General features: G+C 42.7%; 1 protein-coding gene across 2 annotated transcripts in view; it reads left to right on the top strand.

Moving 5' to 3' along the window:
* LOC134356075 (RNA-binding Raly-like protein) overlaps nt 1-27,859 on the top strand; it is a 1,565,186-nt gene that overhangs the window by 1,122,877 nt on the left and 414,450 nt on the right. For both annotated transcript variants that reach the window (XM_063066635.1, XM_063066636.1), the window contains exon 5: nt 13,815-13,890. In XM_063066635.1, the coding sequence (XP_062922705.1) occupies nt 13,815-13,890 (76 nt within the window). The remainder of the gene's footprint in view (nt 1-13,814; nt 13,891-27,859) is intronic.

Genomic DNA, 27,859 nt, shown 5'->3' with positions numbered 1-27,859 from the left:
TTATAATAGAAGTAATGAGTAGATCTGCAGAGAGCAGCTTGCGATGAGTCTTCGCACTCTGTGCAAAGGTGAAATTGTAATACTTCAAACGCCCCTTTTCTCAACACATCCCGTTTAATGGTGAGAAAACATTGAGGCTTTCAGAGGATTAACATCAGTACTTAATAAGTGGGTGCATCAACAGCCTGAACAAGACAAGGAAAATGTGACCATACACTACTCTCATGCATTAAGACTGTGAATGGACATACCAAGGAACAGAAAAAAGAGCCCATGTCATAGATGGACAACTGTTGTACACAGGTATCAAGCTACCTAATATTATAGAACAGAAGATGAGGGGCTGTTCCTCCACGTTGCACTGGGCCTTATTGTTTTTCACTTTTAAATTATTTAGTCCCCCTCTAAAGTCGGTCAGTAAATGCAAACAGGCTTTTTCCACTGAGGTTGTGTGAGACTAGAACTAGTGGTCATAGATTAAGGGGGAAAGGTAAAGTGGAGGAATTTCTTCACCCAGAGGGTGGGAGGGTGGTGAGAGTGTGGAACAAGCTGCCAGTGAAGTGGTGGATGCAGGTTCAGTTTCAACATTTAAGAGAAATTTGACGGGAGGGGTATGGAGGGCTATGGTCCAGCTATAGGTCGATGTGACTAGGCCCAATAACAACTTGGCATGGACTAGAAGGGCCAAACGGTCTGCTTCTGTGCTGTAGCACTTATGACTTCTTGAATCTTTGATTCTTAACAGTAATTGCACAAAGTGTCCATGATTAATATGCCAATGCACACAGGGCACACAGCCACAATAGATGCTGTATTCTGGCTCTGAAACAAAGTTCAAAAAGCACGAAATAAAATTTATTATCGGAGTACACACATGTCACCATGTACAACCCTGAGATTCCTTTTCCTGTGGGCGTACTCAGCAAAGCTATAGAACAGTAACTGTTAAACAGGATCAATGAACCCAGATATACTTAGCAGCCAATACCATGCCATGAAAGGAGAATTTCATGCAATGTTGCTGAGCGTTGCGATAGTGCACTGTATAGTCGGAAGAGCCACACCAAGCTAGAAAGTTAGTATGGCCTACACAAGAATTTAGGAACAGGAATAGGCCACTCGACCCCTCAAGCCTTTCCCATCATTTAACACGATCATGGCTGATCTCCTCTTCTGTTCCATACTGTCAATGCTCTGATCTTTCTAATATTTATCCTCTCTACCTTAAATATATCCAATGATCTGGTCGTCACCAATCTTGGGAGCACCACCATCTGAGGGAAGAGGTTTTCTAAATGCCTCTGGTTTAAATGTCCAGCCCCTCGTTTTGTAGCGCTGTCCCTTTGTCTTAACTCACCCAAACTCTTGTAGAAGAATTACTTTTCTTGGTAGAAAACATGTTGCTTTTCCAGAGGAGTCTCTAACCTCGCAGTATAGCTGTGCTCAATCAGTTGGTCATGGTGTCCAGGGAATACAGGAGATAACCACTCAATTTACGGGCTGCCTCGAAGAAGATGTTCGCTTTTAATGAGCTGTCATTAGAGAGAGCAAGGAGGCAGCAAGAGCTTCCCATTTACCCACTTCAGTTCTTCAGTCAGAAGCTGCAGAGATGAGGTGGATGGTGACAGGGCAGATACAATGATGAATTAATTGCTAAATTTGAAAGATAAGCTGATGAAAGAATTAAGCCTCAGAAAGTTTGCTACCATTGGTCTGGTAATGGAGCTACATTAATACAAAAGTGAAAAACTGTACTGTTGCTTTGAGGCCCAGTGCGAAGCTGAGGAGCAGGCCCCTCATCTGACTGGACACATTGCAGCCTGCTGAATTAGTATAAGTTTCGATAATTTCAGCTAACTTGATACCTGACTATAAGTTTTCCATCTGTGATATAGGCTCAGCTTATCTTTTACTTGTTCCTTGGTGTGTTCGTTCACTGTCACCTTGCAGTGAAATAAACAGTACTGAGGCAAACTCTAGGCCGCTGTCTTTTACATGGAGGCATTCAGATATCCCACCTCTCCCAGAAGTTCCGGAAGTCTCCCGCAAATTGGTGGTGCTACCTCCCTGAAATGAGTTTTTGCAGGGTGGGATGTCTGGGCATTGCTTGTCTTTCGGATGGATTTGAAAGATCCCAGAGCGTAATTGGAGAGGCAGTGCTGTCTGGGTCAATGTATACACTCTCTTCACAGCACAAAAAGCACTTAATCTGATCCATGTCTTACTAGTTTGAGTCAAAAGTTGTTTGCTGTCTTTCACTTTCCATTCCAAAAACACTAATCAGCTTAAGCACGTTAGGTTAGCATGTGGTTCTGAAAGGTGTCATATACAATAAATGAAAGTTCTGTGGAACACAGGACAGTTTTAGAACATAGAACAGTACAGGACAGACTGTACAGAACCTTAGGCCTGCAATGTTGTGCCAACCTTTTAACCTACTCTGAGCAACTTAACCCTTCCCTCCTACATAGCCATCCATGTTTCTATCATCCATATGCCTATCCACGAGTTTCTTAAATGTTCCTACCACCCCTTTTGGCAGGGTGCGGCATTCACCCACTACTGTCTGTGTAAAAAAACTTACCTCTGATTTTCCCGCCTATACTTTTCTCCAATTACCTTAAAATTATGCCCCTTCGTATTAGCTAGTTCCACCTTGGGGAAAAAACTCTGGCTATCCAGTTGACTTAAGCTTCTTACCATCTTTTACACCTCTATCAAGTCACCTCTCATTCTCCTTAGCACTAGAGAAAAAAATCCCTCGCTCACTCAGCCTATCCTAATAAGACATATTAGGACATGCTCTCTAATCCAGGCAGCATCCTGGTAAATCTCCTCTGCACCCTCTCTAAAGCTTCCACATCCTTCCTATATTGAGACAATATTCCAAGTGTGGTTTAACCAGAGTCTTGATAGAGCCACATACTAATTTCAGAGCTCTTGAACTGAATCCCACGACTAATGAAGGCCAACTCTTTTTTTTAACCCCACTACAGTTGCAGTCCTGGTGCAGTGTCTCGATCCCCAGATGCTCCCTGACCTCCTGGTTTCCACCAACACTTTGCATTTGTTAATGTAGCTGACTTGGACTTTCCTTAACACAGAACTGCAGCTGTCGAACAAGGCAGTCACATCATCACCGGGGTTTGTTCACATCCCTTTTGATAGCAACAGACCAGACTCTACAACACATGTTCTCAGTACTATTGATTTTCTCTTTTTGCATGATTTGTCGTTCTTTTGCACATTGATTGTTTGTCAGTCTTTGCTTATGCATAGTTTTCCACAAATTATATTGCATTTCTTTTTTTACCCTTGTAGATGTCTGCAAGAAAATGAATCAAGGTAGTATATGTTGACATGTACTCTTAGTGGCCACTTTATTTGGTAATTCCTGTATCTAATAAAGTGGCTGCTGAGTGTATGTTCATGGTCTTCTGCTGCTGTAGCCCATCCACTTCAATGTCCTTGAGAACTGTACAAAAAAACCTGTGAGGGAGAGAGATTTTAAAGTGTAAAAGCTGTTGCATTCGGGGGTTCCACTCTCTTAACCTCAGAGTTCTAGGTCTAATGGTATCAGTAGTTGTCACAGGGTCAACCAAGGTCTTACTTGGTTCAGTGGATGACCGTGACTACTTCTGTGCCTTTTCATGCCCTTCGCTTTCCACGAAGAGTTGCAGAACCACCTTCCTGGCCATTGGATCTCACTGTTGATCTCATTTCCGAGTCTGCTGGAGCTAAATTTGCATGCTAGGAATGGCTTGTCCCTATGTCACCGGGATGTGAAGTCAACTGGTTACCCACACCTGGTTTAGTCCACTTGTTGAAGTGGCCCTCTGGGGTGCGGCCACTGTTACATGCAAAACTATTGGAGCCACAGATGAGAACTAAGTGTCTGGTGGAGATCAAAGATGAGCGATCTGCCCCAGAATGGGCACGGCAAGCCCCTTCACCAGAGGTGCTACCCTTCCCTGGACATCCTGGACATTTAATAAAATAATGGAATATACAGTAAATCCAAATCCAATACAATGGAACCCATCACAGAAGGGATGTCTATCCAACAGGAGTTCACAGACAGGGAGTTTGTTGGTTCAGACAGAGGAAAATGAGATGTACAATGGAAGGAGCAAGAAGCCACGGGATGGTTGATCAGTATCAGAATCAAAGTTATTATCACTGACATACAATATGTTGTGAAACTTGCTGTTTTGTGGCAGATATAGAGTGCAATACATCAATGAAGTTTAGATTTATTTGTCACATGTACATCGAAACATAGTGAAATGCTTTGTTTGTGCCAAATCAAATCAGCGAGGATTAGGTTGGGAGCAGTGTGCAGGTGTTGTCACACTTCTGGTGCAAACACACCTGGCCCACAACTCACTAACACTAACCGTACGTCTTTGTAAAGTGGAAAGGAACCAAGGCAGCCGGTGGAAACCCACGCGGCCAAGGGGAGAACACACAAACTCCTTACAAACAGCAGCCGGAATCGAATGCTGATTGATGATTGCTTGCACTTTGAAGCAATTTTGCGAACCGTTACGCTACCATGCCACCCAAAATATATCAATATTACTATATGCTACAATAAAAATACGCAGACAGCTGTGGAGGTCAAGTAGTTGCGTATAATTAAAGCAGAGGTTGATAAGTTCTTGATTAGTAAGGGCATCAAAGGTTACAGTGTGAAAACTGGAGAATGGTGTTGAAAGGGATAATAAATCATCCAGCAACACACATCAAAGTCGCTGGTGAACGCGGCAGGCCAGGCAGCATCTCTAGGAAGAGGAACAGTCAACGTTTCGGGCCGAGACCCTTCGTCAGGACTAACTGAAAGGAGAGCTAGTAAGAGATTGGAAAGTGGCAGGGGGAGGGGGAGATCCGAAATGATAGGAAAAGACAGGAGGGGGAGGGATGGAGCCAAGAGCTGTACAGTTCTTCCCTTCCTCCACCATCAACCCTGCTCTCAAATGCATCTCCCCCATTTCACGCACATCTGCTCTCACTCCCCTCCTACCACCCGACTAGGAATAGAGTTCCCCTTGTCCTCACCTACCACCCCACCAGCCTCCGCGTCCAACATATAATTCTCCGTAACTTCCGCCACCTCCAACAGGATCCCACCACGAAGCACATCTTTCCCTCCACCCCTCCCCCCCCACTTTCCGCAGGGATCGCTCCCTATGCGACTCCCCTGTCCATTCATTCCTCCCCCCATCCCTCTCCACTGATCTCCCTCCTGGCACTTATCCTTGTAAGCGGAACAAGTGCTACACATGCCCTTACACTTCCTCCCTCACCACCATTCAGGGCCCCAGATGGTCCTTCCAGGTGAGGCGACACTTCACCTGTGAGTCGGCTGGGGTGATATACTGCGTCCAGTGCTCCCGATGTGGCCTTCTATATATTGACGAGACCCGACACAGACTGGGTTTTGCTGAACACCTACGCTCTGTCCGCCAGAGAAAGCAGGATCTCCCAGTGGCCACACATTTTAATTCCACATCCCATTCCCATTCAGACATGTCTATCCATGGCCCCCTCTACTGTAAAGATGAAGCCACACTCAGGTTGGAGAAGCAACACCTTATAATCCGTCTGGGTAGCCTCCAACCTGATGGCATGAACATTGACTTCTCAAACTTCCGCTAATGCCCCACCTCCCCCTCGAACCCCATCCATTATTTATTTATATACACACATTCTTTTTCTCTCTCTCCTTTTTCTCCCTCTGTCCCTCTGACTATACCCCTTGCCCATCCTCTGGTTTCCTCCCCTCCCCTTTTTCTTTCTCCCTCGGCCTCCTGTCCCACGATCCTCTCATATCCCTTTTGCCAACCAACTATCCAGCTCTTGGCTCCATCCCCCCCTCATCTTCTCCTATCATTTCGGATCTCCCCCTCCCACTCTCACTTCCAAATCTCTTACTACCTCTTCTTTCAGTTAGTCCTGACGAAGGGTCTCGGCCCGAAACGTCGACTGTACCTCTTCCTAGAGATGCTGCCTGGCCTGCTGCATTCACCAGCAACTTTTATGTGTGTTGCTTGAAATTCCAGCATCTGCAGAATTCCTCGTGTTTGCGAATAAATCATCCATGTAGGAATTGTAGAGTAGACTCGATGGGCAAAATGGCCTTATTCTGCTCCAATATCTATGATCTTATGGATTAAATATATCAATAGTGTAAAAAAGTAATAGCAAGGTTGTGTTCCTGGGTTCATGAACTGTTCTGTAGAGAAGAATCTAGACGACAGCAGATTGTTTGATCGTGGATAGATGTACCTACATAGAAAATTAGAGAAACCTGCCTTTCACTGAACATAAGGTTTGTTACAAGACATACTCTAGCTAACTAACAAAGATAGCAGAGCAAATTAAATGCATTGTATGTTATGCTGGTGAATAATTAGATTTGCTGGTAGCCTTGTGTAATGACAGAGCTACCATTGTATGTAGGCATGGATTGATTAACGAATCTGAATATCATTTGAAGAAGTTAGTGCACATGGTGTTCAAACTAGCAATGTGAAGTCATGCTTGGAAAGTATAATCTATAAATTATGAAGAGTTTTTTTTACTGACTAGCATAAATGCATCAAGGCAGATTCAAATGAAGTATATTGCAAACTTAAATCAGTTTGATATTCAGAATCAGGTTTATTATCACTGTCATACAGTATAACTTGAAATGTGTTGTTTTGTGGCAAGAGCAAGACAAAAAGTAAGCCCCAATGAGAAACAAAACAGAACTTAAATAAATAGTGCAAAAGATGAATAATGAGGTAGTGTTCATGAACCATGCAGAAATCTGATGGGAGGTGGAAGAAGCTGTTTTTACCACATTCAGTCTGTGTCTTCAGGTTTCTGTACCTCCATAGTAACAAGAAATGAGCATGTTCTGGATGGTAAAGGTCCGTAGTGTTAGATGCTGCTTTCTTAAGGGACTACTTTTTAAGATGTCCTCGATGGTGGGGAAGCTAATGCCATTGATGGAGCTGGCTGAGTTTACAACCCTCTGCAGTCTCTATCGATCTGTGCATTGGAGTGTCCATACCAGGAAGTGATGCAACCAGTTAGGATGCTCTACACAGTACGTCTGTTTAAGTTTATTAGAGTCTTTGGTGACATACCAAACCCCCTCAAGCTCCTAATGATGTATAACCATCGGTGTACCTTCTACAGGATTGAGCCATTATCATGTGAATCTTAACTTTGACAAGTTGCCAGGTGGGGACAGTCAGTCACTGATTTTCCAGTTGACAGTGCACCAGAGTTGTGTGGCAAAGGATATTGTAATATAATTAGGACAACAATCCTATTGAAGAAAATTCTGAAAGAGGCTCGAGACCTGCCCTGGCTGAAGATGAAGTTGGGAGCAGATGAGCACAGCCCAGATCCTCAGTACTGCTCCAGATTTAGCAACAATACTCACATCATTGCAGCATCTTCCAGCTAGGAATGAGCAATGGTGCTCAATAGAGAGTATTCAGGTATGCAGAGGGGCCTTCAGCATTAGTAACTATGAGAGGACAAAGATTTAGAGCCTATTTCAAAGCACAGAACACACGCCCTTATCAGTCTCATCCTAGGTGATAGCACAAAGAGTCTGAGAGCATTTGTGTCTGGCACTTTAAATTAAAGTGAAGGGAATTTTGCACAGATAGAAACAAAGTGCTCAACATCTTTCTTGGAGTCAGGAATTTTCACCGGTTTATGTTGGGAACACTTTTTACTCCTGTTCCAGTTCACAAACTCTATATTGGTCATTCTAGGTCCCAAATTACCTTTTCCAGTTGTGGCAGTCTCTCAAACATACAGGTAGGTCATTTTAGAATTCCGATTTTAGATTGCCAAAGTGAACATTTGCCTCCAAGCAAAGCACAGGCACAGATGTGTTCACACAATCCAGTGATGTACAGGATGTGGTGAGTGAGTTCGGTGAATGCTACGTATGTTGGTGCTGGAAGTATAGTGGCACTTATGGGCTGCCCCCAGCACCTCCTCAGACAGGGATGGTCATTGACTCAAACAATACATTTCACTGTATGGTTTGATGTACGTGTGATAATTGGAGCTAATCTTTATCACAGCTACAGAACTAGCTGAGGCAATGCAGAAAGACTTAAAGATAAGAAATGGCAATAGCAGACTGTCAGTTTATTCCCCTGGCTCGACTGTTCGACAGATCACACTCAATCCTTCACCTCAGCATCACTTTCCCAATATCATCAAGGATCAACTTTATTCACCATGTACAATGCCGTGTATACTTGGTATTTGCTGTGGTGTGTTGATTAAGGTGCAACATGGAACAAAAACAACATTCAACAATTATAAAGAGTAAAGAATTATATAATATAAAGTTTGAGATTAAAGTACAGATATGAAATAAAATGTCACTGTATGCTTCAATGTAAATGTGATAACTAAATCAGAATCAGAATCTGAATTTACTGATCTACAAGAAAGTATACACAGATGGAAAACTTTATTCCGAGGTTTGTCATGGGAGAGGTTGACAGGAAATGTTTCAAGAGTGTGCACAAAGCCCCCTTTGAAGAAACGCGACTTCCCACTGACTTTCGGGTATCTCTGGCTGGTGGTTGCTCAAGATGAAGGACAAACTGGGGTAGTACTAATGACCTTGAGTCCATGCACTGGAAACAGAGAGAAGTTGCCCTAGATAAAGTGGAAGATGGTGGTGAATCTGTGGAATTCATTTTCACTGATGGCTGTTGGAAGCCATGTCAATGGGTATATTTAAAGCAGAGGTTAATGGGTTCTTGATTAGTAAAGACATCAAAGGTTACAGGGAGAAGGAAGGAAATTGGAGTTGATGGATAATAACTCAGCCATAAACAAGTGGTGGGGCAGACTCGATGAGCCGAATGGTGTAATTCTGCTCTTGTGTTTCATGGTCTTTAGTATGCAGACAAAGGAGGGCCCTTTTTGACAAGCTACCTGCTTGCCCTCATTTTCCTCCCCTACTTCTAGTCCTGTATGTGGAAGATTAAATTCAGTTAGATTTATTTGAGTCACAAGGTCTATTTGAATCACTGGGTTATTCCCACTGGGCATCTCAGAACCCACAAGACCAGAATGGAAGTAAGTCACCCTCTGACCTCTTCCTTTGTGGTGCACTCCTGCTATACTCTACTGAGGAAGATTGTGGCTGTTAGATCTTTGAAGGAAAATTAGATCTTTGAACAGTCAGGGAATTCAGAGCTTTTGGGAACCGACAGAGGAAAGGGGATGAGATCGGCCATGATCGTACGGAATGGTGGAGCAGGATTGAGGGGCTGAGAAGCCTACTTGATGTTTCTCTGTAGCAGTAGTACTTTATTCTGCACGGTTACTGTTCTACCTTAGTGCACTGTGTAATGGTCTGATCTGTATGAACAATATGCAAGACAAGCTTTTCACTGTATCTCAATATATATGCCACTAATAATAAGTTCAGGACCTCATAAACTGAGTATTTCCAACATGTTATGTTGCTTCACAGATTCCAATTTTTAGTTTTTTCTCTTGTTTGCATTGCCAGTAAGATCCTTGGAAAGTCAAGGGGCTGATAGTTAAAATATTTCGATCTGGATTCCAAGTTGTTTTCACTTTCACTCAGTCAGTCTCACACTCAATCCAACATCAAAGCAGAAATGCTGGAAGACTCACACATTTGAGCTGCATCTGTGGAAAAAGAAACAAGCTAATACTTCTGTATTAGGAGCCCTTCCTTACAACTGGGGGCATGGTGGAGAGGTATCAAACTACCTACCAGTGTATTTGCCTGCAAGTCTTGCTTCTGGAGCCTAGCATCGGAACTGAAGATGTTAAAGCCTTGGAGTGGCCACAGAGGAGATTTACTGGAATTAAATGTAATACAGGATGCAAGTTGTGTCTTTGCGTCAGAGGAGGTTTGGTGCAGTGTTGATTGAAACAATCAAAATTAGCACGGGCTTTGATGGAAGAAGCAGCTGTTTCCAGTATTGGCAAACAAAAAGACACAGATTTAAGGGAATTAGAGAAAAACCAGAGCTGAATTGGAAATTCCTTTTTATATGAAGTAAGTTGTGATCTGGAACCTGGTGCCTGAAATAGTAACAGAACCAGCATTTCGTGGCCATTTTTGTAGGGGAATTGAAAGGAAAGACAATTGCAAGGGGGTGGGGGAGTTGTATGGGGCAGTGAAAGCATGGACACAAGGGGATGAATTGATTGGGATGAAAGGTTAGCTCATCATGGGTTTGGCCAGGGATTCCACTTATAGCTCCAGGACTCCAGAATAAGGGGCTGGGAGTCTTTCCTGCTAAAGGACAGGATAATTCCTGATTAGTAACCTATGAGATTTCTCTTATTTTACCAAGGCTGAATGATCACAGGTCTTGGAATTTGGAAGAATGAGAGGTGACTGTATTCAGACACATAAAATCCTGAAAGGGTTTGACTTGCTAAAGGTTGAGATGTTTCCACTAGAGGGCGAGTGACAAAGAAGGGGACATGGCTAAAAAATAAGGAGCTGGTCATTTAAAACAGTAGAAATTTCTTCCTCAGAGTGTAGTGAATAAATGGAACACACTGCCATGAGGGTGGCAGAGCCCAGATCATTGGATATATTTAAGATGGGAACAGATAAAAAATTGAAAGTTTGAGGAATTGAAGGCTCAGGGATAGATTGTATCCCACCGTTATAAGACCCTTGAAGAGACTCTTGTATGACAAAAGCCAACTTTTGACCCCTCAGTCTACTTCATTGTGAATCTCGCACCTTATCTGTCTCCCTACACTGCATTTTCTCTGTATTTCTAACACGATATTTTACATTCTGTTATCGCTTTGTCATTTGTACATCTCAATCTACTGTACTTGAGTTTGAAATGTTCTATCCAGATGGCATGCACAATAAAGCTTTTCACAGTATCTTGGAACAATAGTAAACCAATTCAGTTCCGGGGAACTAGAGAAGGAAAGAAGTTGAGGCCTGGGTTAGATATTCAATGATGGGACAGACTTAAAGGGGCCACTCCTGTTCCCACTCCTATTTTCTTGTATCTCAAGTGATTCCGGAGTATGTATCACCACCCAGGAGCACTTTTCCATGATTAAATTATACTTTGCTTCAAGAACAATTCCTTGATTATGTCTTTGCTCTATCATATTTTGGGATCATTTTTTTGAAGTTTTCTCAATTTACCTGTTTGGATCAGTTTCAATTCCTTTGTGGAGATTTATCTGAAGAGATAAGGTGGAGACATTTATGGTGTGAGTGAACTCCAGTGAAAATGGTCCCTTCATGACAGAACAAACCAAAAGAAAAGTGAGCCATGGTCCCAGCAGTAGCAAATAATAAGTTAATTACCCAGTGGTAATTAATCTCCAACTAAATCTGACATAAATTACTCTTTAGTGAAGTCAATTGATTTGCTATGAAAGGTAGTGGGAGTTAATTGGTGAAATCCCATATGATTAATCTATTAGCTCTGCCTTTGGCTGCTGTGAGTTTGCAGAGTCATTAAACTGTCTATAAAGAAAGTCAGCCAGAGTTCCTGTGCATCACACAGCCAGTGTGGATGGGCTCGGCTCTTCCATTGTCAATTGGAGAAAATCTAGAGGAATTTCACAACAATTATCCTGGTAATGAAAGGGTTAGGGTATGGAGAGTGTTTGATGGTTCTGAGCCTATACTCACTGGTATTTAGAAAAACGAGGGGAAATTTCATTGAAATCTATTGAATGTTGAAAAATTGGATAGAGTGGACATGGAGAGAATGTTTACTATAGTGGAGAGCCTAGGACCAGAGGGCACAACCTCAGAAAAGAAGGACATCCCTTTAGAACAGAGATGAGGAGGAGTTTCTTTAGTCAGAGGCTGGTGAATCTGTGGACTCATTGCCATAGACAGCAGTGAAGGCCAAGTCATTTGGGTATACTTAAAGCAGAGGTTGATAGTTTTCTGATTTGCAAGGGTGTCAAAGGTTACAGGGAGAAAGCTGGAGAATGTGGTTGAGAAGGATAGTAAATCAGCCGTGAAGAAAGGATGGAGCAGACTCAGGGAACCGAATGGTCTAATTCTGCTCCTGTATCTTATGGTCTTAGTTATGGATTAATGGTAGGGAGAGAAAGGAGTGGGAGGTTGGGAGCCAGAGTAAACAGGCATGGGCCCTTTCCTTCTGTGCACAGGACAGAAGAGGACATCTATACATGTGTAATGGACAGTATATTGACCGGCTGCATCACAGCCTAATATGGAAACACCAATGCCCTTGGACAGAAAAGCCTACAAAAAGTAGTGGATACAGCCCAGTCCATCATGAGTTAAGACCTCCTAACCATTGAACACATCTACATGAAACGTGGTTGCAGGAAAGCAGCATCCATCCTCAGGGACCCCACTACCCAGGCCATGTTCTCATCTCCGGGAAGGACTTACAGGAGCCTCAGGACTCACACCAGTAGGATCAGGAACAGTTATCAGGCTCTTGAACTTGACTCAACTGCACTTGCCTCATTATTGAAATGTTCACACAACCTAGGGATTCACTGTGAAGGCCTCTTCATCTCATGTGCTCAATATTTATTATTTCTGTATTTGCACAGTTGGTTGTCTTCTGCGCTCTGGTTCAACACCTAGGTCGGCATTTTTTCATTGATTCTGTTCTGGTTATTATTCTAAAAATTTATTGTGTATGCCCACAAGAAAATAAATCTCAGGGCTGCAGATGGTTACACATATGTCACCATATCATCTGTCTCATCTAAGCTAGACAGATGCTTTGTCTACATTTGGCCTGTATCCCTCTGACCTTTCCTATCGATGTACCTTTCCAAATGGTGTGACTGTGCCTATGAGAATCATTTCTTCTGGCAGATCATTCCATACACTGATAATGCTCTGGGCGAAGAAGCTGCCCGTCAGGTTAAATTTCCCTCCTTAGGTCTAAGCTCCCAAGTTTTCAATTCCCCGACTCGGGGAAAGGTATTGTTCACATTCACCCTACGCACGTCTCTCATACTCTGTACAGCTCCAGAAGATGACTTTCTAGGATGAAGACAGCCCCAGCCAGCTAGTCCCTTGAATGCCAGCCACATCCTCATAACAACCACACTGGAGCAGCTACTAAGAAATTAGGGGCTGTAGTCACGCTTTCAGTTTAACTTAGACACATTCACAAAGTGTTCCAACTTCTAGGGAAGTTTGTTTTTAAAGACTCACATTTTCGGATGTGACAACTTGTTAAACCAGGACCTCTTTGCCCTTGAAACAAATGGCTTTCCAGGCCATTTCAGGGGGACATTTTTGTCCCCACATGGGCTATATTTGCCATCATGTATAGGCAAGCTCCATCCCTTTTGGGTCTTTCAATCAGTAACTTCCATAAAGTTATTTTTACTTTTTAGAGATGTGGCATGTCAGCTGCCCAATGCATCCCTGTGACAAATTAGCCTACATCTTTGGAATGTGGGAGGAAACTGGAGTGCCTGGAAGAAACCCACGTGGTCACGGGGAGAACATATGAACTCCTTACAGACAGTGGAGAAATTCAATCCAGTTTGTAATAGCATTCCGCTAACCACTTCACTACAATGCTAGGTTATTAACCAAACTTAAATTCCAGCCATGCCATGGTGGGATTTGAACTCACAGCTCTGGATTTTTTCATACAGACTGTTGGATTACTAGTCTGGCAATTTACCAAATTTCCCACCACCACAGGGGAGGTGGGAGATTTTATATATGTGTACAAATAATGAGTCACATAACTAATAGTGAGTCACACAACTAGCTTGCTTCTGTCTTTGTGGTCTTGCAGATATCAACATGGCCGGGGAGCCCAAACCATATCGACCCAAAGCAGGACAGAAACGACCTGTCAGCGCATTGTATGGGTGAGTACAACACCGAGTATAAACTGCATCTGCACAGGCTTGGTTTGAGTACGTCTCAGGAGCTATGCTGCCTTCTATTATCATCCAAGTAAGGTTTCGGGTGGTCAACACAACAGCCTTGATTTCCAACAATTAACAGACCATATTAATTTATAATTACTATGGCAACTAGGGGGAAGAAAACGAGTTTTAAACAAAGGGAACTATGAAAAATGATTTCCATTCCCGGGCTCTGTGCTGCAGGAAGATAATTTATGAACTACAATTAGTTTCTAAATTGCTTTCCCTGGTGGAGTCGACTCCATGTGTAGTTGGCACATGAAAGCATTCATTTAAAAGAGAAAGGCTCAGCATGTTTGTCTTTATCTATATTTACCACCTTCCCTCATGAAGCAGGGACCTGCAGTTCTCAAATCCTTTGCCTGCTTGGATGGAATTGAAGCTTGTTTATTATCGTCTTGTAATCTTTGCATTAGAAAGGAAAATTACAATTGAAAAAATAACAGTGCCATGCTGCTTGCGTTTTGCATCCTGTTTTATATTCCAGTTCAAGCTGTCACTCATCAGGCTGCAGTACTCCTCAATATTTTGCTTTATCCCTGAGCCTCAGAACCTGGGGATGAGGACACTCAATTATCTGCAGGCATTGACGAAGCTTAGATCAGGCAGCTAGAGTCAAGGTGTGACTTAACAGAGCTGTTAGAAATGCTGGAGTGTTTTGGGAAATGAAGACTGACATGCATTTAAGCAGGACTTCCTATGCCCCTTTTGAAAGCCACTTTTAGAAGTTAGATATTGTTCTGTGTGAAATTTGTATATGACAAGATCCCTCACAATTGCGATTAGTTCACCGCTTTTTTTATTTAACTGATGTTAATTCGGGGATAACTATGGACCAGGATTTAGAGCAATATTACTGCTGTTTTTCAAAAGAAGGCCATGAGATTGATTAATTCATGTCAAGGTTTCTTGCTCTAAGGCATCAGGGTCAGTCTAGCCCACCTTTTAGAGAGCACTAGGATCTCGAGGGCAACGCACATAAAACGCTGGAGGAACTGGAGGAATAAACTGTTGATGTTTTGGCCGAGTCCCTTCATCAGGACTTATGAAGGGTCTCAAAATCAGAATCAGGTTTATTATCATCGGCATGTAACATGAAATTTGTTAACCTGGCAGCAGCAACTCAATGCAATACATAATATAGAAGAAGAAAATGTAATAAATAAATAAATGAATGAGTAAATCAATTGAATAGGTTTTTAAAAATCATGCAAAAACAAATAATATATGTTTGAAAAGTAAGGTAGTGTTCACGGGTTCAATGCCCATTTAGGAATCGGATGGGAGAGGGGAAGAAACTGTTACTGAATCACTGAATCTGTGCCTTCAGGCTTCTGTATCTCCCACCTGTTGTTAGATGATGAGGACACTCAGTCCTCGTTTATTGTCATTTAGAAATGCATGCATTAAAAAATGATACAATGTTCCTCTGGTAATATATTCTCAGAAACACAAGACAGACCAAGACTAAAACTGACAAAAACCACATAATTATAACATATAGTTACAGCAGTGCAAAGCAATACCGTAATTTGATAAGAGCAGACCATGGGCACGGTAAAAAAAAGAATCAGAAAAGGGCATGCCCAGGGTGCTGGGCTCCTTAATAATGGACACTGCCTTTCTGAGACACCGCTCCTTGAAGCCCAAAACGTTAACATTACATTCTTCTCCATAGATGCTGCCTGACCTGCTGTGTTCTTCCAGCATTTTGGGTGTGCTGCTTGGGACCTCTAGGCTTTTACTGCTGAAGCTGTCGCTCTGGTTTTGCACAGTAGTATGCCTTGGCCATTACCCTCAAACCTCTGTGACAATAGGCACTACGGTGACTACACTCTTGGTGTCTCCAGCATTTCTGCTTGTGACTTGAACTGAGTAAATATTCACGAGCGGAACTTTGAATCCGGTAATTCTGAACTTATTGATGTTTCAAGGAATTTATTGAACTAGAGAAAAGTTCAAGCTCAGTTGATTTTATTGTCATGTGCACAAGTACAGTGAGGTACAGTTACAAAGAAGAACTTGTTCGCAGCAACATCACAAGCATGTAGGTTCAGACAACACCAAGAGCAGCAACTATGTGAGAAAGTGAAGACAAAATGAATAGAATGGGCAAAACAAGTCATTAATACAAAGTAAACCTCAATCTAGATACAAGTTGATGGTAGTGCAGGAGGTGATCTATAGTATTCTTCATTTGATTCTTTGAATTTGGTTTTTGATAAATTCATCATGATGCTTGTTTCACTCCCACTCCGCTGACCAGCTGATAAAGTGCCAACCATTCTGCCTGCTGAAGGATTTCTCTTCCATCAAGGAGACTTCAGATGTTGGAATCTGGAGCAACACTCAAAATGCTGGAGGAACTCTAAGGGTCCAGTATAATCTGGGGAGGGAAATGGGTGGTTGACATTTCAGGACTTGAAATGCCAGTTGTCTGTTTCTCTCCGTAGATTCTTCCTGACCAACTGAGTTCCTCAGGCATGTTGTTGTGAGGCTTGGAGAGGTATCTGCCAAACTACCATCGACACACCAGCTGAGCAAAGCTCTGGTGATTACAGATCTGACAGTGAATGTAACTGTGGGAATGAAATGATACAATGGGCAGAGGATACTTTGCATGAAGTGTGTTGTATTGAAGTCCAACACATGAAATTTAACATTAGGTAAAGCTGATAACCATTGGCCACAAATTTCAATCTATCAATGTCTATTTGATAGATCAGGGCTTCCCAACCTTTTTAATGCCATGGACCGCTACCATTAACGGAGGGGTCCATGGACCTCACGTTGGGAACCCATGTTGATGACCATTGTTATTGCACTATACAGAAATAGGCCACTCAGCTTATTTCCCTGTACACTTTCAAATTACACTCTCCCAGTCATGCCCTCAACCCGCCCCCGCCCCCTTGGATTCATGTTGCTGGAGAATTCACACTAAGTGGCTAATAAACTTGTCAGCATGCCTTTAGAAGCCGGAGCACCCAGAGGAAGGTTGCAGGGAGATTGCAGAGACACCAAACAGACAGCACCAGAGGTACTGTACCTGTTAAAGTGGCCATTGAGACACTGATCGGAGACCTCTGCAGTGTGTCAATATGAGCAAGGCTCAAGTTTGAACTGGAATGCTTCTCAATGTGTACGAGTGCTCTTGGTGACTCACTGTGTGACTATTTTCCACTGTTACCCATTACTTGTTCTGGTTCCCAATGTAATCTGCATTAGCTCAGAATCCACTTTATTATGAAATACATAATGCATCATGAAATTTGTTTTGTGGCAGCACCAGAGTGCAAGTTATAAAAATTGTTCATAGTTGCAAGAATGAAATAGTAAGGTAGTGTTCGCGGACCATTCAGAAATCTGATGGAAGAGGGGAAGAAGCTGTTCTTAAAATGTTAGTTGTATATCTTGAGGCTCCTGTGCCTCCTGTCTGTTCTCTGCACTGAGAAGAGGGTATGTCCTGGATGGTGGAGATCCATAGTGATGGATGCTGCCTTCTTGAGACATTGTCTTTTGAAGATGTAGATTTTTGTAAATAAAAGAAAAGGTCAGCCGCATTTTAAGCTTAAGGGAAACTACAACAACTGCTTTATTCTCAACTAAACACAGAACACGAAGCACGGTAATGAACTTCGTGTCATTACGTCATCATAAGGTGAACCCCAACTCAATGTCAGAATTGTGAATTACACGTTTCCTCCCATTACATAGAAACATAGAAACATAGAAAATAGGTGCAGGAGTAGGCCATTCTATGAGAATTCATAAAAAATTCTATGAGATTCGTCAGACATGATTTTCCTTTCACAAATCCATCCTGACTTTGTCCGATGATTTCACCGCTTTCCAAATGTGCTGTTATCACATCCTTGATAACTGACTCCAGCAGTTTCCCCACCACCGACGTTAGGCTAACCGGTCTATAATTCCCCGGTTTCTCTCTCCCTCCTTTTTTAAAAAGTGGGGTTACATTAGCCACCCTCCAATCCTCAGGAACTAGTCCAGAATCTAACGAGTTTTGAAAAATTATCACTAATGCATCCACTATTTCTTGGGCTACTTCCTTAAGCACTCTAGGATGCAGACCATCTGGCCCTGGGAATTTATCTGCCTTCAATCCCTTCAATTTACCTAACACCACTTCCCTACTAACATGTATTTCACTCAGTTCCTCCATCTCACTGGACCCTCTGTCCCTTACTATTTCTGGAAGATTATTTATGTCCTCCTTAGTGAAGACAGAACCAAAGTAATTATTCAATTGGTCTGCCATGTCCTTGTTCCCCATAATCAATTCACCTGTTTCTGTCTGCAGGGGACCTACATTTGTCTTTACCAGTCTTTTCCTTTTTACATATCTATAAAAGCTTTTACAGTCCGTTTTTATGTTCCCCGCCAGTTTTCTCTCATAATCTTTTTTCCCCTTCCTAATTAAGCCCTTTGTCCTCCTCTGCTGAACTCTGAATTTCTCCCAGTCCTCAGGTGAGCCACTTTCTCTGGCTAATTTGTATGCTTCTTCTTTGGAATTGATACTATCCCTAATTTCTCTTGTCAGCCACGGGTGCACTACCTTCCTTGATTTATTCTTTTGCCAAACTGTGATGAACAATTGTTGTAGTTCATCCATGCAACCTTTAAATGCTTGCCATTGCATATCCACTGTCAATCCTTTAAGTGTCATTTGCCAGTCTATCTCAGCTAATTCACGTCTCATACCTTCAAAGTTACCCCTCTTTAAGTTCAGAACCTTTGTTTCTGAATTAACTATGTCACTCTCCATATTAATGAAGAATTCCACCATATTATGGTCACTCTTACCCAAGGGGCCTCTCACGACAAGATCGCTAATTAACCCTTCCTCATTGCTCAAAACCCAGTCCAGAATAGCCTGCTCTCTAGTCAGTTCCTCGACATGTTGGTTCAAAAAACCATCCCGCATACATTCCAAGAAATTACATTAAATTAAATTACATTATCCTCCATTGTCCTCGATGGTTGTGCCTGTGGTGGAGCCGGCTCAGTTTACAACCACTTGTATCCTTTTCCGATCCTTTGCATTGTAGCCTCATACCACCAGTTAGAATGCTGTCCATGGTACGTCTGTAGGATTTGTAGGATCTATACGGTATCTAGAGGGGCTACTGTATAGGATCAGAGAGATCTGCAGAAAGTTACAAACTGATACAACTCCATCATGGGCACTAGCCTCCCCAGAATCGAGGACACTTTCAAAAGGCAATGCCTCAAAAAGATAGCATCCATCATTAAGGACCCTCCATAACCCAAGACATCCATATATAAAATTGTACTTAATGGTTTTTATTATCATGTATTCCACTGTACTACTGCTGCAAAACAACAAATTTCACATGCCAGTAATGTACCTGATTCTGAAATTTTCTAGTCATTGGTGACATACCAAATCTCCTCAGACCACTACTACTACTACTGCTACCCATTATTGGCACTGTTCCATTTATAATCTATTACAAGTCCTCCCCAGCATACAACACTGAGCACTTGGGAGACCAGCAGGCTGTGTCAAAACTCACTTTGTGGCCGTGTTTCTGACCTGTGAAATACAGACAGTTCTCAGGAATGGAATGACCTATATTTGCATGAGTTCTCAGCATAGCCTGTTATTTGCACCAGTCCGCCCTATAACTTATTACTTACACTAGTTCTCACAGTAACCTGTTATTTGCACTGGTTTCCAATGCAACTACGAATCTTCACTATTGATTGATTTTTAACATACTAGCTGATTCAGAATGGACACAAGAATCAGTAAATTACCATGGAAGTGTAAGTAATATCTATTATTCTTGTATCCAAGAAGGAATCTGAAGTGCAAGCAGAAGCGTCAGAACCTCTCAACAAGTTAATCAGCGTCTGTCGAGGGAGAACTTTATTCCTTCAAACAACAGACTTTAAGCAGTGACTTTGGGGAGGTGCATAAAATAATGAGGGGTATAGATACTGTAGGGTTATTTTTCCCAGAGAAGAGGATCTAAAAACTGGAAGGCATAGATTTCAGAAGAAGGATTTAAAGGGGACTTGAGCGTGGTCGGTACATGGAGTGAGCTGCTAGAGGAAGTGGTTCATTCAGGTACAATAACAACACTCAGAAGATACTTGCTCAGGTACATGGACAGCAGGGGTTTAGAAAGATATAGACCAAACACTGGCAAATAGGACTGATGGTTGGCATGGATGAATTGGGCCAAAGAGTCTGCTTCTGTGCTATATTACTCTATGATTCTGTCTTTAGTGCTTCAGGGTGATGACGGTGTGCCAGAACAGAACCCATTCAGTCATCCAGTTCTCCATACTTTCCCCCACCATCTTGCTAAATTACTTTATTGAGAAGTGGTCTAAATCACATTGAAGTCATTGTCAGCATTAGCCTAAGACTGTAATAACTGTGGATGGAGGCTGTGGTGCTGTTTTAATGAAGCTGCCTGGGATTAAGGAGGGAGCATTAGTAAATCCTATTGGCTGTCTGATAACTCTGGCAGTTACTAGAGTGGACTTATTGGAGGCTACTCCATCAAACTGACTGTCCAGACACAGAGATGGATTATTGAGTTGGTAGTCACAAGACATAAAAAAGGGTTGTATAAATGGGAGATGTTGGTAGTTATATTGTATTAGCTACCAGGCCTTCTTGTTTGAGAAAAGGCTGATGATCAACCCTACTGCCATGTTGATTCTATATTTTCAAGAATATCAAAATCAAACCATTCTGAAACAAAATCTCGTCGTCTTGGCCATCTGCTGTCTTAGTACTTCACCACATCAATTAAATGATCTGAGCTATTGTACCATTTGAGTCTGTCATTCCTTTGCAATGATCTCTGCCCTGGCACTGCTTCTTGTGAGCGGGACAAGTGCTATACCTCCCTCACCATCATTCTGGACCCCAAACAGTCCTTGCAGGTAAGGAAACACTTCCCCTACAAGTCTCTTGGGGTCCTACTGTATCTAGTGCTCCCAGTGCAGCCTCCTCCACATCGTGATACCGACCATAAGACATAGGAGCAGAATTAGGCCATTCAGCCCATCAAGTCTGCTCCACCATTCCATAATGACTGATTTATTATCCCTCTCAAACCCTCATTTTAAATATACCCAATGACTTGGTCTGCACAGCTGTCTGTGCAAATGAATTGCACAGATTCACATCCCTCTGGCTAAAGAAATTCTTCTCTTCTAAAGTGACATCCTTGTATTCTGAGGCTGTACCCTCTGGTCCTAGACTCTCCCACTATTGGAAATGTCCTCTCAACATCCACTCTATCAGTATCCAATAACACTGGCCGGTGGTGTAATCGATTCTGTACCAGGACCCAGCCAGCTTCTTGCACACTTTCCATCCGTGCTGGGTTGAGTGTCGAGCTAGCAATTCGGCCTCATAAAAAACAGACAAATGCTTAAGAAACAGCGAAGTTTCCCGCCCGGTACCCTATGAGGCGTGGAGATGAACAATAACAATATTCAATAGTTTCAATGAGACACCCTGCCATATTTTTTACTCCATCAAACACTCCTTATATGTTAGCTTGTCATTTCAAGAATCATTCTCTGGGCCATCTCCAATGTCAGCACATTCTTTCTTAGACAAATGGCTCAAGACTGCTTACAATATCCAAGTACAGTCTAACCAATGCCTTATAAGGTGTCAGCATTACAATCTTGCTTTTATATTCTAGTCTTCTCAAATGAATGCTAACATTCCATTTGCCATCCTCATCACTAACTCAACCTACAAGTTAACCTTCAGGGAGTCCTGTACAAGGACTTCTAAATCCCTTTGCACCTTGGATTCCAATACAGTTCCCATACCAGGCAGTGATACAGCCAGTCAGGATGCTCTCAGTTGCGCCCCTGTGGAAAGTCCTTAGGATTTGGGGACTCATATTGAACTTCTTCAAACATCTGAAGTGAAAGAGGTGCTGTTGTGCCTTTTTCACCGCACAGCTGGTATGCACTGACCAAGTGAGGTTCTCAGTGATGTGTATACCAAGGAGCTTAAAGCTGTTCACCCTCTCAATCCCATTTCCATTGATGTCAATAGGGGTTAGCCTGCCTCCATTCCTCCTGTAGCCCACAACCAGCTCCTTTGTTTTTGCGACATTGAGGGAGAGGTTGTTTTCTTGACACCACTGTGTCAGGTTGATGATTTCTTCTCTATCGGCTGCCTCGTTATTATTTGAGATAAGCCCAATCAATGTAGTATCATCGTAAATTTAATTAGCCGATTGGAGCTATAGGTGGTGACACAGTCTTGGGTATCCCGAGAGTAAAGGAAGGGGCTTAGTACAGAGCCCTGAAGGGCTCCTGTGTTTAGGGGCAGAGATGAGGGAGCCCACTCTTACCACCTGCCAGTGAACTGACAGGAAGTCCAGGATCCAGGCTGCACAAGTCAGGGTGAAGGCTGAGGTCTCTGAGCTTCTTGTCAAGCCTGAACTGTAGTCCAAGAACAGCAATCTTACATAAGCATCCTTCTCCAGGTGTGTAAGAGCTATTGCATCATCTGTTGATCAGTTGTGTCGGGAGGTGAATTGTAGGGGGTCCAGTGTGGGTGGTAGCATGCTGCAGATGTGGTCCTTGACCAGCCTCTCAAAGCATTTGCTTATTATTGTGGTGAGTGCCACAGGATGCCAGTCATTCAGACATGTTACCTTGATCTTTGTAGATACAGAGACAATGGTGGATGTTTTGAAGCAGGAGGGCAGTCTACACTTTGAAAAGGAGAGATTAAAAATGTCTGCAAACAGAGCAGCCAGTTGTGCTGAACACATTCTGAGTGCCTGCCCTGGGATGCCATCCGGTCCCACAGCCTATAAGATAGTCTGTACCTTTATTCTGTTTACCAAGGTGCATGACCATACACTTCCCAATATTGTATTCCATCTACCACTTCTTTGTCCTTTTTCCAAATCTAAATCCTTCTGCAGACTCCCTGTTTCCTCAACATTATCTTAGTATCATTTGCAAAGTCATTAATTCCATTGTCCAAATGATTAATATATAATGTGAAAGGAAGCAATTCCAATATTGACCCCTTTGGAACTCCACTAGTCACTGGCAATCAACCAGAAAGGGCCCCTTTTATTCTCACTCTTCGCCTTCTGCCTGTTAGCCAATCTTCTATCCATGCTATTATCCTTCCTGTGATAACATGGGCTCTTCATCTTGTTTAGCAACCCCAGGCGTGGCACCTTCTCAAAGACCTTCTGAAAATACAAGTAAATAACATCCACTGACTCTCCTTTGTCTATCCTACCTGTTATTTCCTCAAGGAATTTGAAGAGATTTTTCAGGCAAGATATCCCCTCCCCTATCTTATCACATCTTCAACTACACCAAAACCTCATCCTTAATAATGGACTGCAACATCTTACCAACCACTGAAATCAGGCTGACTGGCCTATAATTTCCTGTCTTTTGTCTCCCTCCCTTCTTAAAGAGCATAGTGACATTTTCAGTGCTCCCAGATCGTTCCAGAATCCAATGATTTTTGAAAGATCACTACTATTGCTCCACGATCTCTTCAGCTACCTCTGAGATATAGTTCAACATAGACTGGAGGAACACTTTGTCAAACGCCATCACTCCATCTGCCACAACAGCCAGGATTTCTCAGTGCCCACACATTTTAATTCTACTTCTCATTCCCATTCCAACATGTCTGTTGCCACGATGAACCTACTCTCAGGCTGGAGGAGCAACACTCTATCAGCCTGGGTAGCCTCCAACCTGATGGCAAGATCATTGAATCCTCCTCCTCCCCATTTCCTCTCTTTCCATTTCCCATTCTGAATCCTCTCTCACCCCTTCTCTTCTCATCTGCCTATCACCTCCCTCTGGTGCCCCTCCTCTTTCCCATTCTCCCATGGTCTACTCACTTCTACTATTAGATTTCTGCTTCTTCAGGTCTTTACCTTTTCCAGCTATCAGCTCCCAGCTTCTCACTTCATCCCCCCTCCCCCACCCACCCACCTTCACCCTCACCTGTTTTCACCTATCATCTCCCACCATCTTATTCTAGCTCTTCCACCCTCCCCAACTTCCTTTCCAGTCCTGATGAACCGGCTCAGCTTGAAATGTCAATTGTTCATTCCCCTCCATAGATGCATCCTGACATGCTGAGTTCCTCCAGCATTTTGTGTCTGTTGCTCTGGATTTCTACCATCTGCAGAATATCTTTTCATTTTTCCTCTCTCTTTCTCTCTGTTATTTCCTCTTCCACTAATCTTTCTTTCTTCTGTCTCTCTTCCTCAGGTGGCTGAACTGTCTGTTGTTTAACTGTCGATTGTCAGTGTGGTTGGGACAGTTTATATTGAGAAGAGGCACATTCATACTTTCTTGTCTTTCAGCATCTTTAGGTGTGATGTAACTGCAAGAGCCGTGTGCCTTACAGAGAGCCTCTGCATCCATCCCCATCACCGGATAGATGGTGTGTCTTGCCTTTATCTTGAGGCTTACACCACGTCTTCTGCTGTTGTGCTGGTTTCTCTCCAAGCACTTGGCATCCAATTCTCAGCGTGCTCTTCATACACATAGGGTAATTGACACAGGACAGTAGAGCACACAGATGTGTCTAAAACTGTAGCAAATGCATGTACAGTTGATTGCTAGGTATTAATCAGTGTGAGTTATAGAAAGGGTGGATCAATACAGATGAAAGCTCAATGAAGCACCATGCAAGATTAAATCTTTTACCAAATCAATTCTAATCAAATGATATTTTGCAGATTCTTCTCAAAACAATTTGTATTTTATTTTTTATTCATTATCCTTAAACCTTCTCTCCTCAGTGCCTGGGACTCGCTAGCTAAGGGTTCACAGAAACCAAGCACCCCCATCCACCTGTCTACCCTTGCATAGCCCAAGCCAGCATAATGCTGGATTAGAATGTTGTTGTCTGCTCTGGATAGGCGATATTATGACATGACCTTAATCATGGTATTCCGTCTTCCAACACCTGAAGGAAACTTTACAGATTAAGTCTGTAAGTCTGATTTCTTCTGTCCACAATCACCCACACTTTTCACTTGGAAGCTGTGGTGGTGATGACACAAATAGGCAAAGCCCTTCATACCATTGAGCTCTGCCACAGGAAAGCAGCATCCACCATCAAGGACCCCCGCCATCCAGGCCAGGCTCTCCTCTCACTGCTGGAGATACAGGAGCCTTAGGTCCCACACCGCTAAGTTCAGGAACAGTTATTACCTTTCAAGCACCAGACTCCTGAACCAGTGTAGATGACTTCACTCACCTCAGCCTACTGTCTCACTTTCAAAGACTGTAAAACTCATGTTCTCAGTATTATTTTCTATTTACTGTACTGCACAGACTGTCTTCTTCTGCACGTTAGTTGTCACTTTATTTGTGTTTTCATTGATTCTATTGTACTTTTTGTTCTACTCTGATTGCCTGCAAGAAAATGAATCTCAGTGTAGTAAGTGGTGACTTTGATAATAAATTTACATTAAACTTCGTACACTGAGCAGGGGCATCAGCGAGCAAGTCTAGTAACACCCCCTCCCTACATCTTTTCATCACTAAGATCACCTCACCCAGCAAAAGGCAGGAGTCATCTGGGTCATCACTCTGTGAAGCTCATGCATGGAGACACAAGATGACAGATGCTGGAATTTGAACTAATGAAATAAAACTGCTGGAGGAACTCAGCAGGTCAGGCAGCATCTGTGGAGACAAAAGGTGTCTTCTGTGTTTCAGGCCAAATGTGCAGCGGCTCGACCCAAAATGTCAATCTCTGCAGCTGCTGCCTGACCTGCTGATTTGCCTTTAACACATGCATGAATTTGGCTTGTTGTCCTGGTCTTTTCCTTAAAAAAATCATACCAAGGCTATCTCATTCAAACTTCTATGGATTAGAACCACAAAGTACAATGAAATGTTCGAAAATCCTTCATCCAGTGATTTTCTTTTATTTTTATGTAATCTTTTTTAAAACCAATTTCTGTGTCTTTAATCCTAGAACTGCACTGGGCTTGAATTTATACATTTTTTCTCAACTTTACTAGGAAGGGATAGTGCACATTCCTGATAATGCTTTACAAATCTCTTGTGACTCTATTCTAGGAATTGGTATTCCCTCTATAACAGCTTTCTCCCTCTCCCTCTTTTACTGTAGGTCTGTTCTTATCAGTATGTTGAAGGAATGTGTTTCCTCCTGGGGGCTTGTAACTTCAGTTATTCTCTTAATATCAGTAAAAGCAGAGCTAATCAAAATCCCTCGGGGTGTTTAAAATGAAACGCAATTTCATTTGGCTGCCTGGAGGTTAGAGAGAGGAGAAAGAAAGTAAACTAGATATAGCGCTGGTGGAAATTGGGAATAATTCCGACACCGCCTGAAATATCGTTTGAGAAAACATTACGTTGCCCGGAGCCAACAGCAAGAAGAGAAGGTCATGGACGGGCAGGATTCACTTTTGAGGAATGAGATCGTTATCACTTAATTATCAGCACCTGTGCAGATATCACTGCTCATCTAAATGATTAAAACCTTATTCAAAGACAGAGAGAGACTCGTGTTGCTTCACCGTCGGCTTGTAAGCTTTGTTTAGACATTTTCCTGGGGATCTCAGCCCATAACTCCTGCCTCCCACCATTCAGAGAGTGTTTTGCCGTTGCTAGTAAATGCAATTATGCCAAAAAAAAAGCAGGAAGGTTTGTCATTTTTTGATTTATCTATGGCAGATCAAGATATTAATGTGTATTTCCTAGGAGCTCTGTGTTAAATCATGTTACATTTTACTTATAATCATAATTCGTTCAACATGCAGACACTTCTGCCCAACCGGTCTGTACGGACCAGAACTCCCATCTACCATACTGCCCAAGATCCATCTATCACCTCTCAGCTCTCATTCCACCCTTTCCTTCTGCCTTTTTATACTGGCTGCCTTCCCCATTTCTTCCAATCCTGTTGAAGGACCTCAACCTGAAATACTGACTGTCAATTTCCCTCCAGCAATGCTGCCTGGCTCGTTGGTTCCTCCAGCATTTTGTTGCTTCAAATTACAGCATCTGTTGTACTCTGTTTCTCCATGTTCCCATCTAGGCTAGTTTAATTGGCCCACCATTGGCCCATCTACCTCTAAATCTTTCTTAAGCATGTACCTGTCCAAATGTCTTGGAAATGTTGTTAATATACCTGCCTCCATCACTTCCTCTGGCAGCTCATTCTATATGTGGACCACACTCTGGGTGGAGAAATTGCACACCTCCCCCCAAGGCTCCTATTAAACCCCTGTCCTCCAGTTTTTGATTCCCCAGCCTTGGGAAGAAGACTATGTTCAGTCGGCCTGAAACATCGACTGTACTCTTTTCCATTGATGCTGCCTGGCCTGCTGAGTTCCTCCAGCATTTTGTATGTGTTGCTAGGATTTCCAGCATCTGCAGATTTTCTCTTGTTTGAGATTCTGCAGATGCTGGAGATCCAGAGCAATGAACACAAAATGCTGGAGGAACTGAGCAGGTCGGGCAGCATATACGGAGAGGAATAAACAGTCAGTGTTTTCAGCTGATAGCCTTCATCAGGACTGGAAAGGGAGGACGCAGAAACCAGAATGAGAAGGTGGGAGGAGGGGAAGGAGTACAAGCTGGCAAGTGAGAGGTGAGACTAAGGGGAAGGTGGGTGGGGGAGTGGGGATAAAGTAAGAAACAGGGAGGTGATAGGTGAAACTTTTACAATAAGTAATTTTTTTGGTATTTATAAATGCAAGTATTGAAAGATAATTGGGAAAACACAATACTTTCTTTTGATCTTCCCCGGCCACTGTTGTCCAGATCTCTGAACTCCAGGACAAACCTTAATAAACCTACAACAAACATGTGTTCACATCCCCTGCATCTGAGTGTCCCACAA

Source organism: Mobula hypostoma, chromosome 14 (assembly GCF_963921235.1).
Source record: "Mobula hypostoma chromosome 14, sMobHyp1.1, whole genome shotgun sequence".
Classification (NCBI taxonomy): Eukaryota; Metazoa; Chordata; class Chondrichthyes; order Myliobatiformes; family Myliobatidae; genus Mobula; species Mobula hypostoma.
The sequence above is the reverse complement of the archived record's forward strand: the minus strand, read 5'-3'. Positions and strand labels throughout refer to the sequence as shown.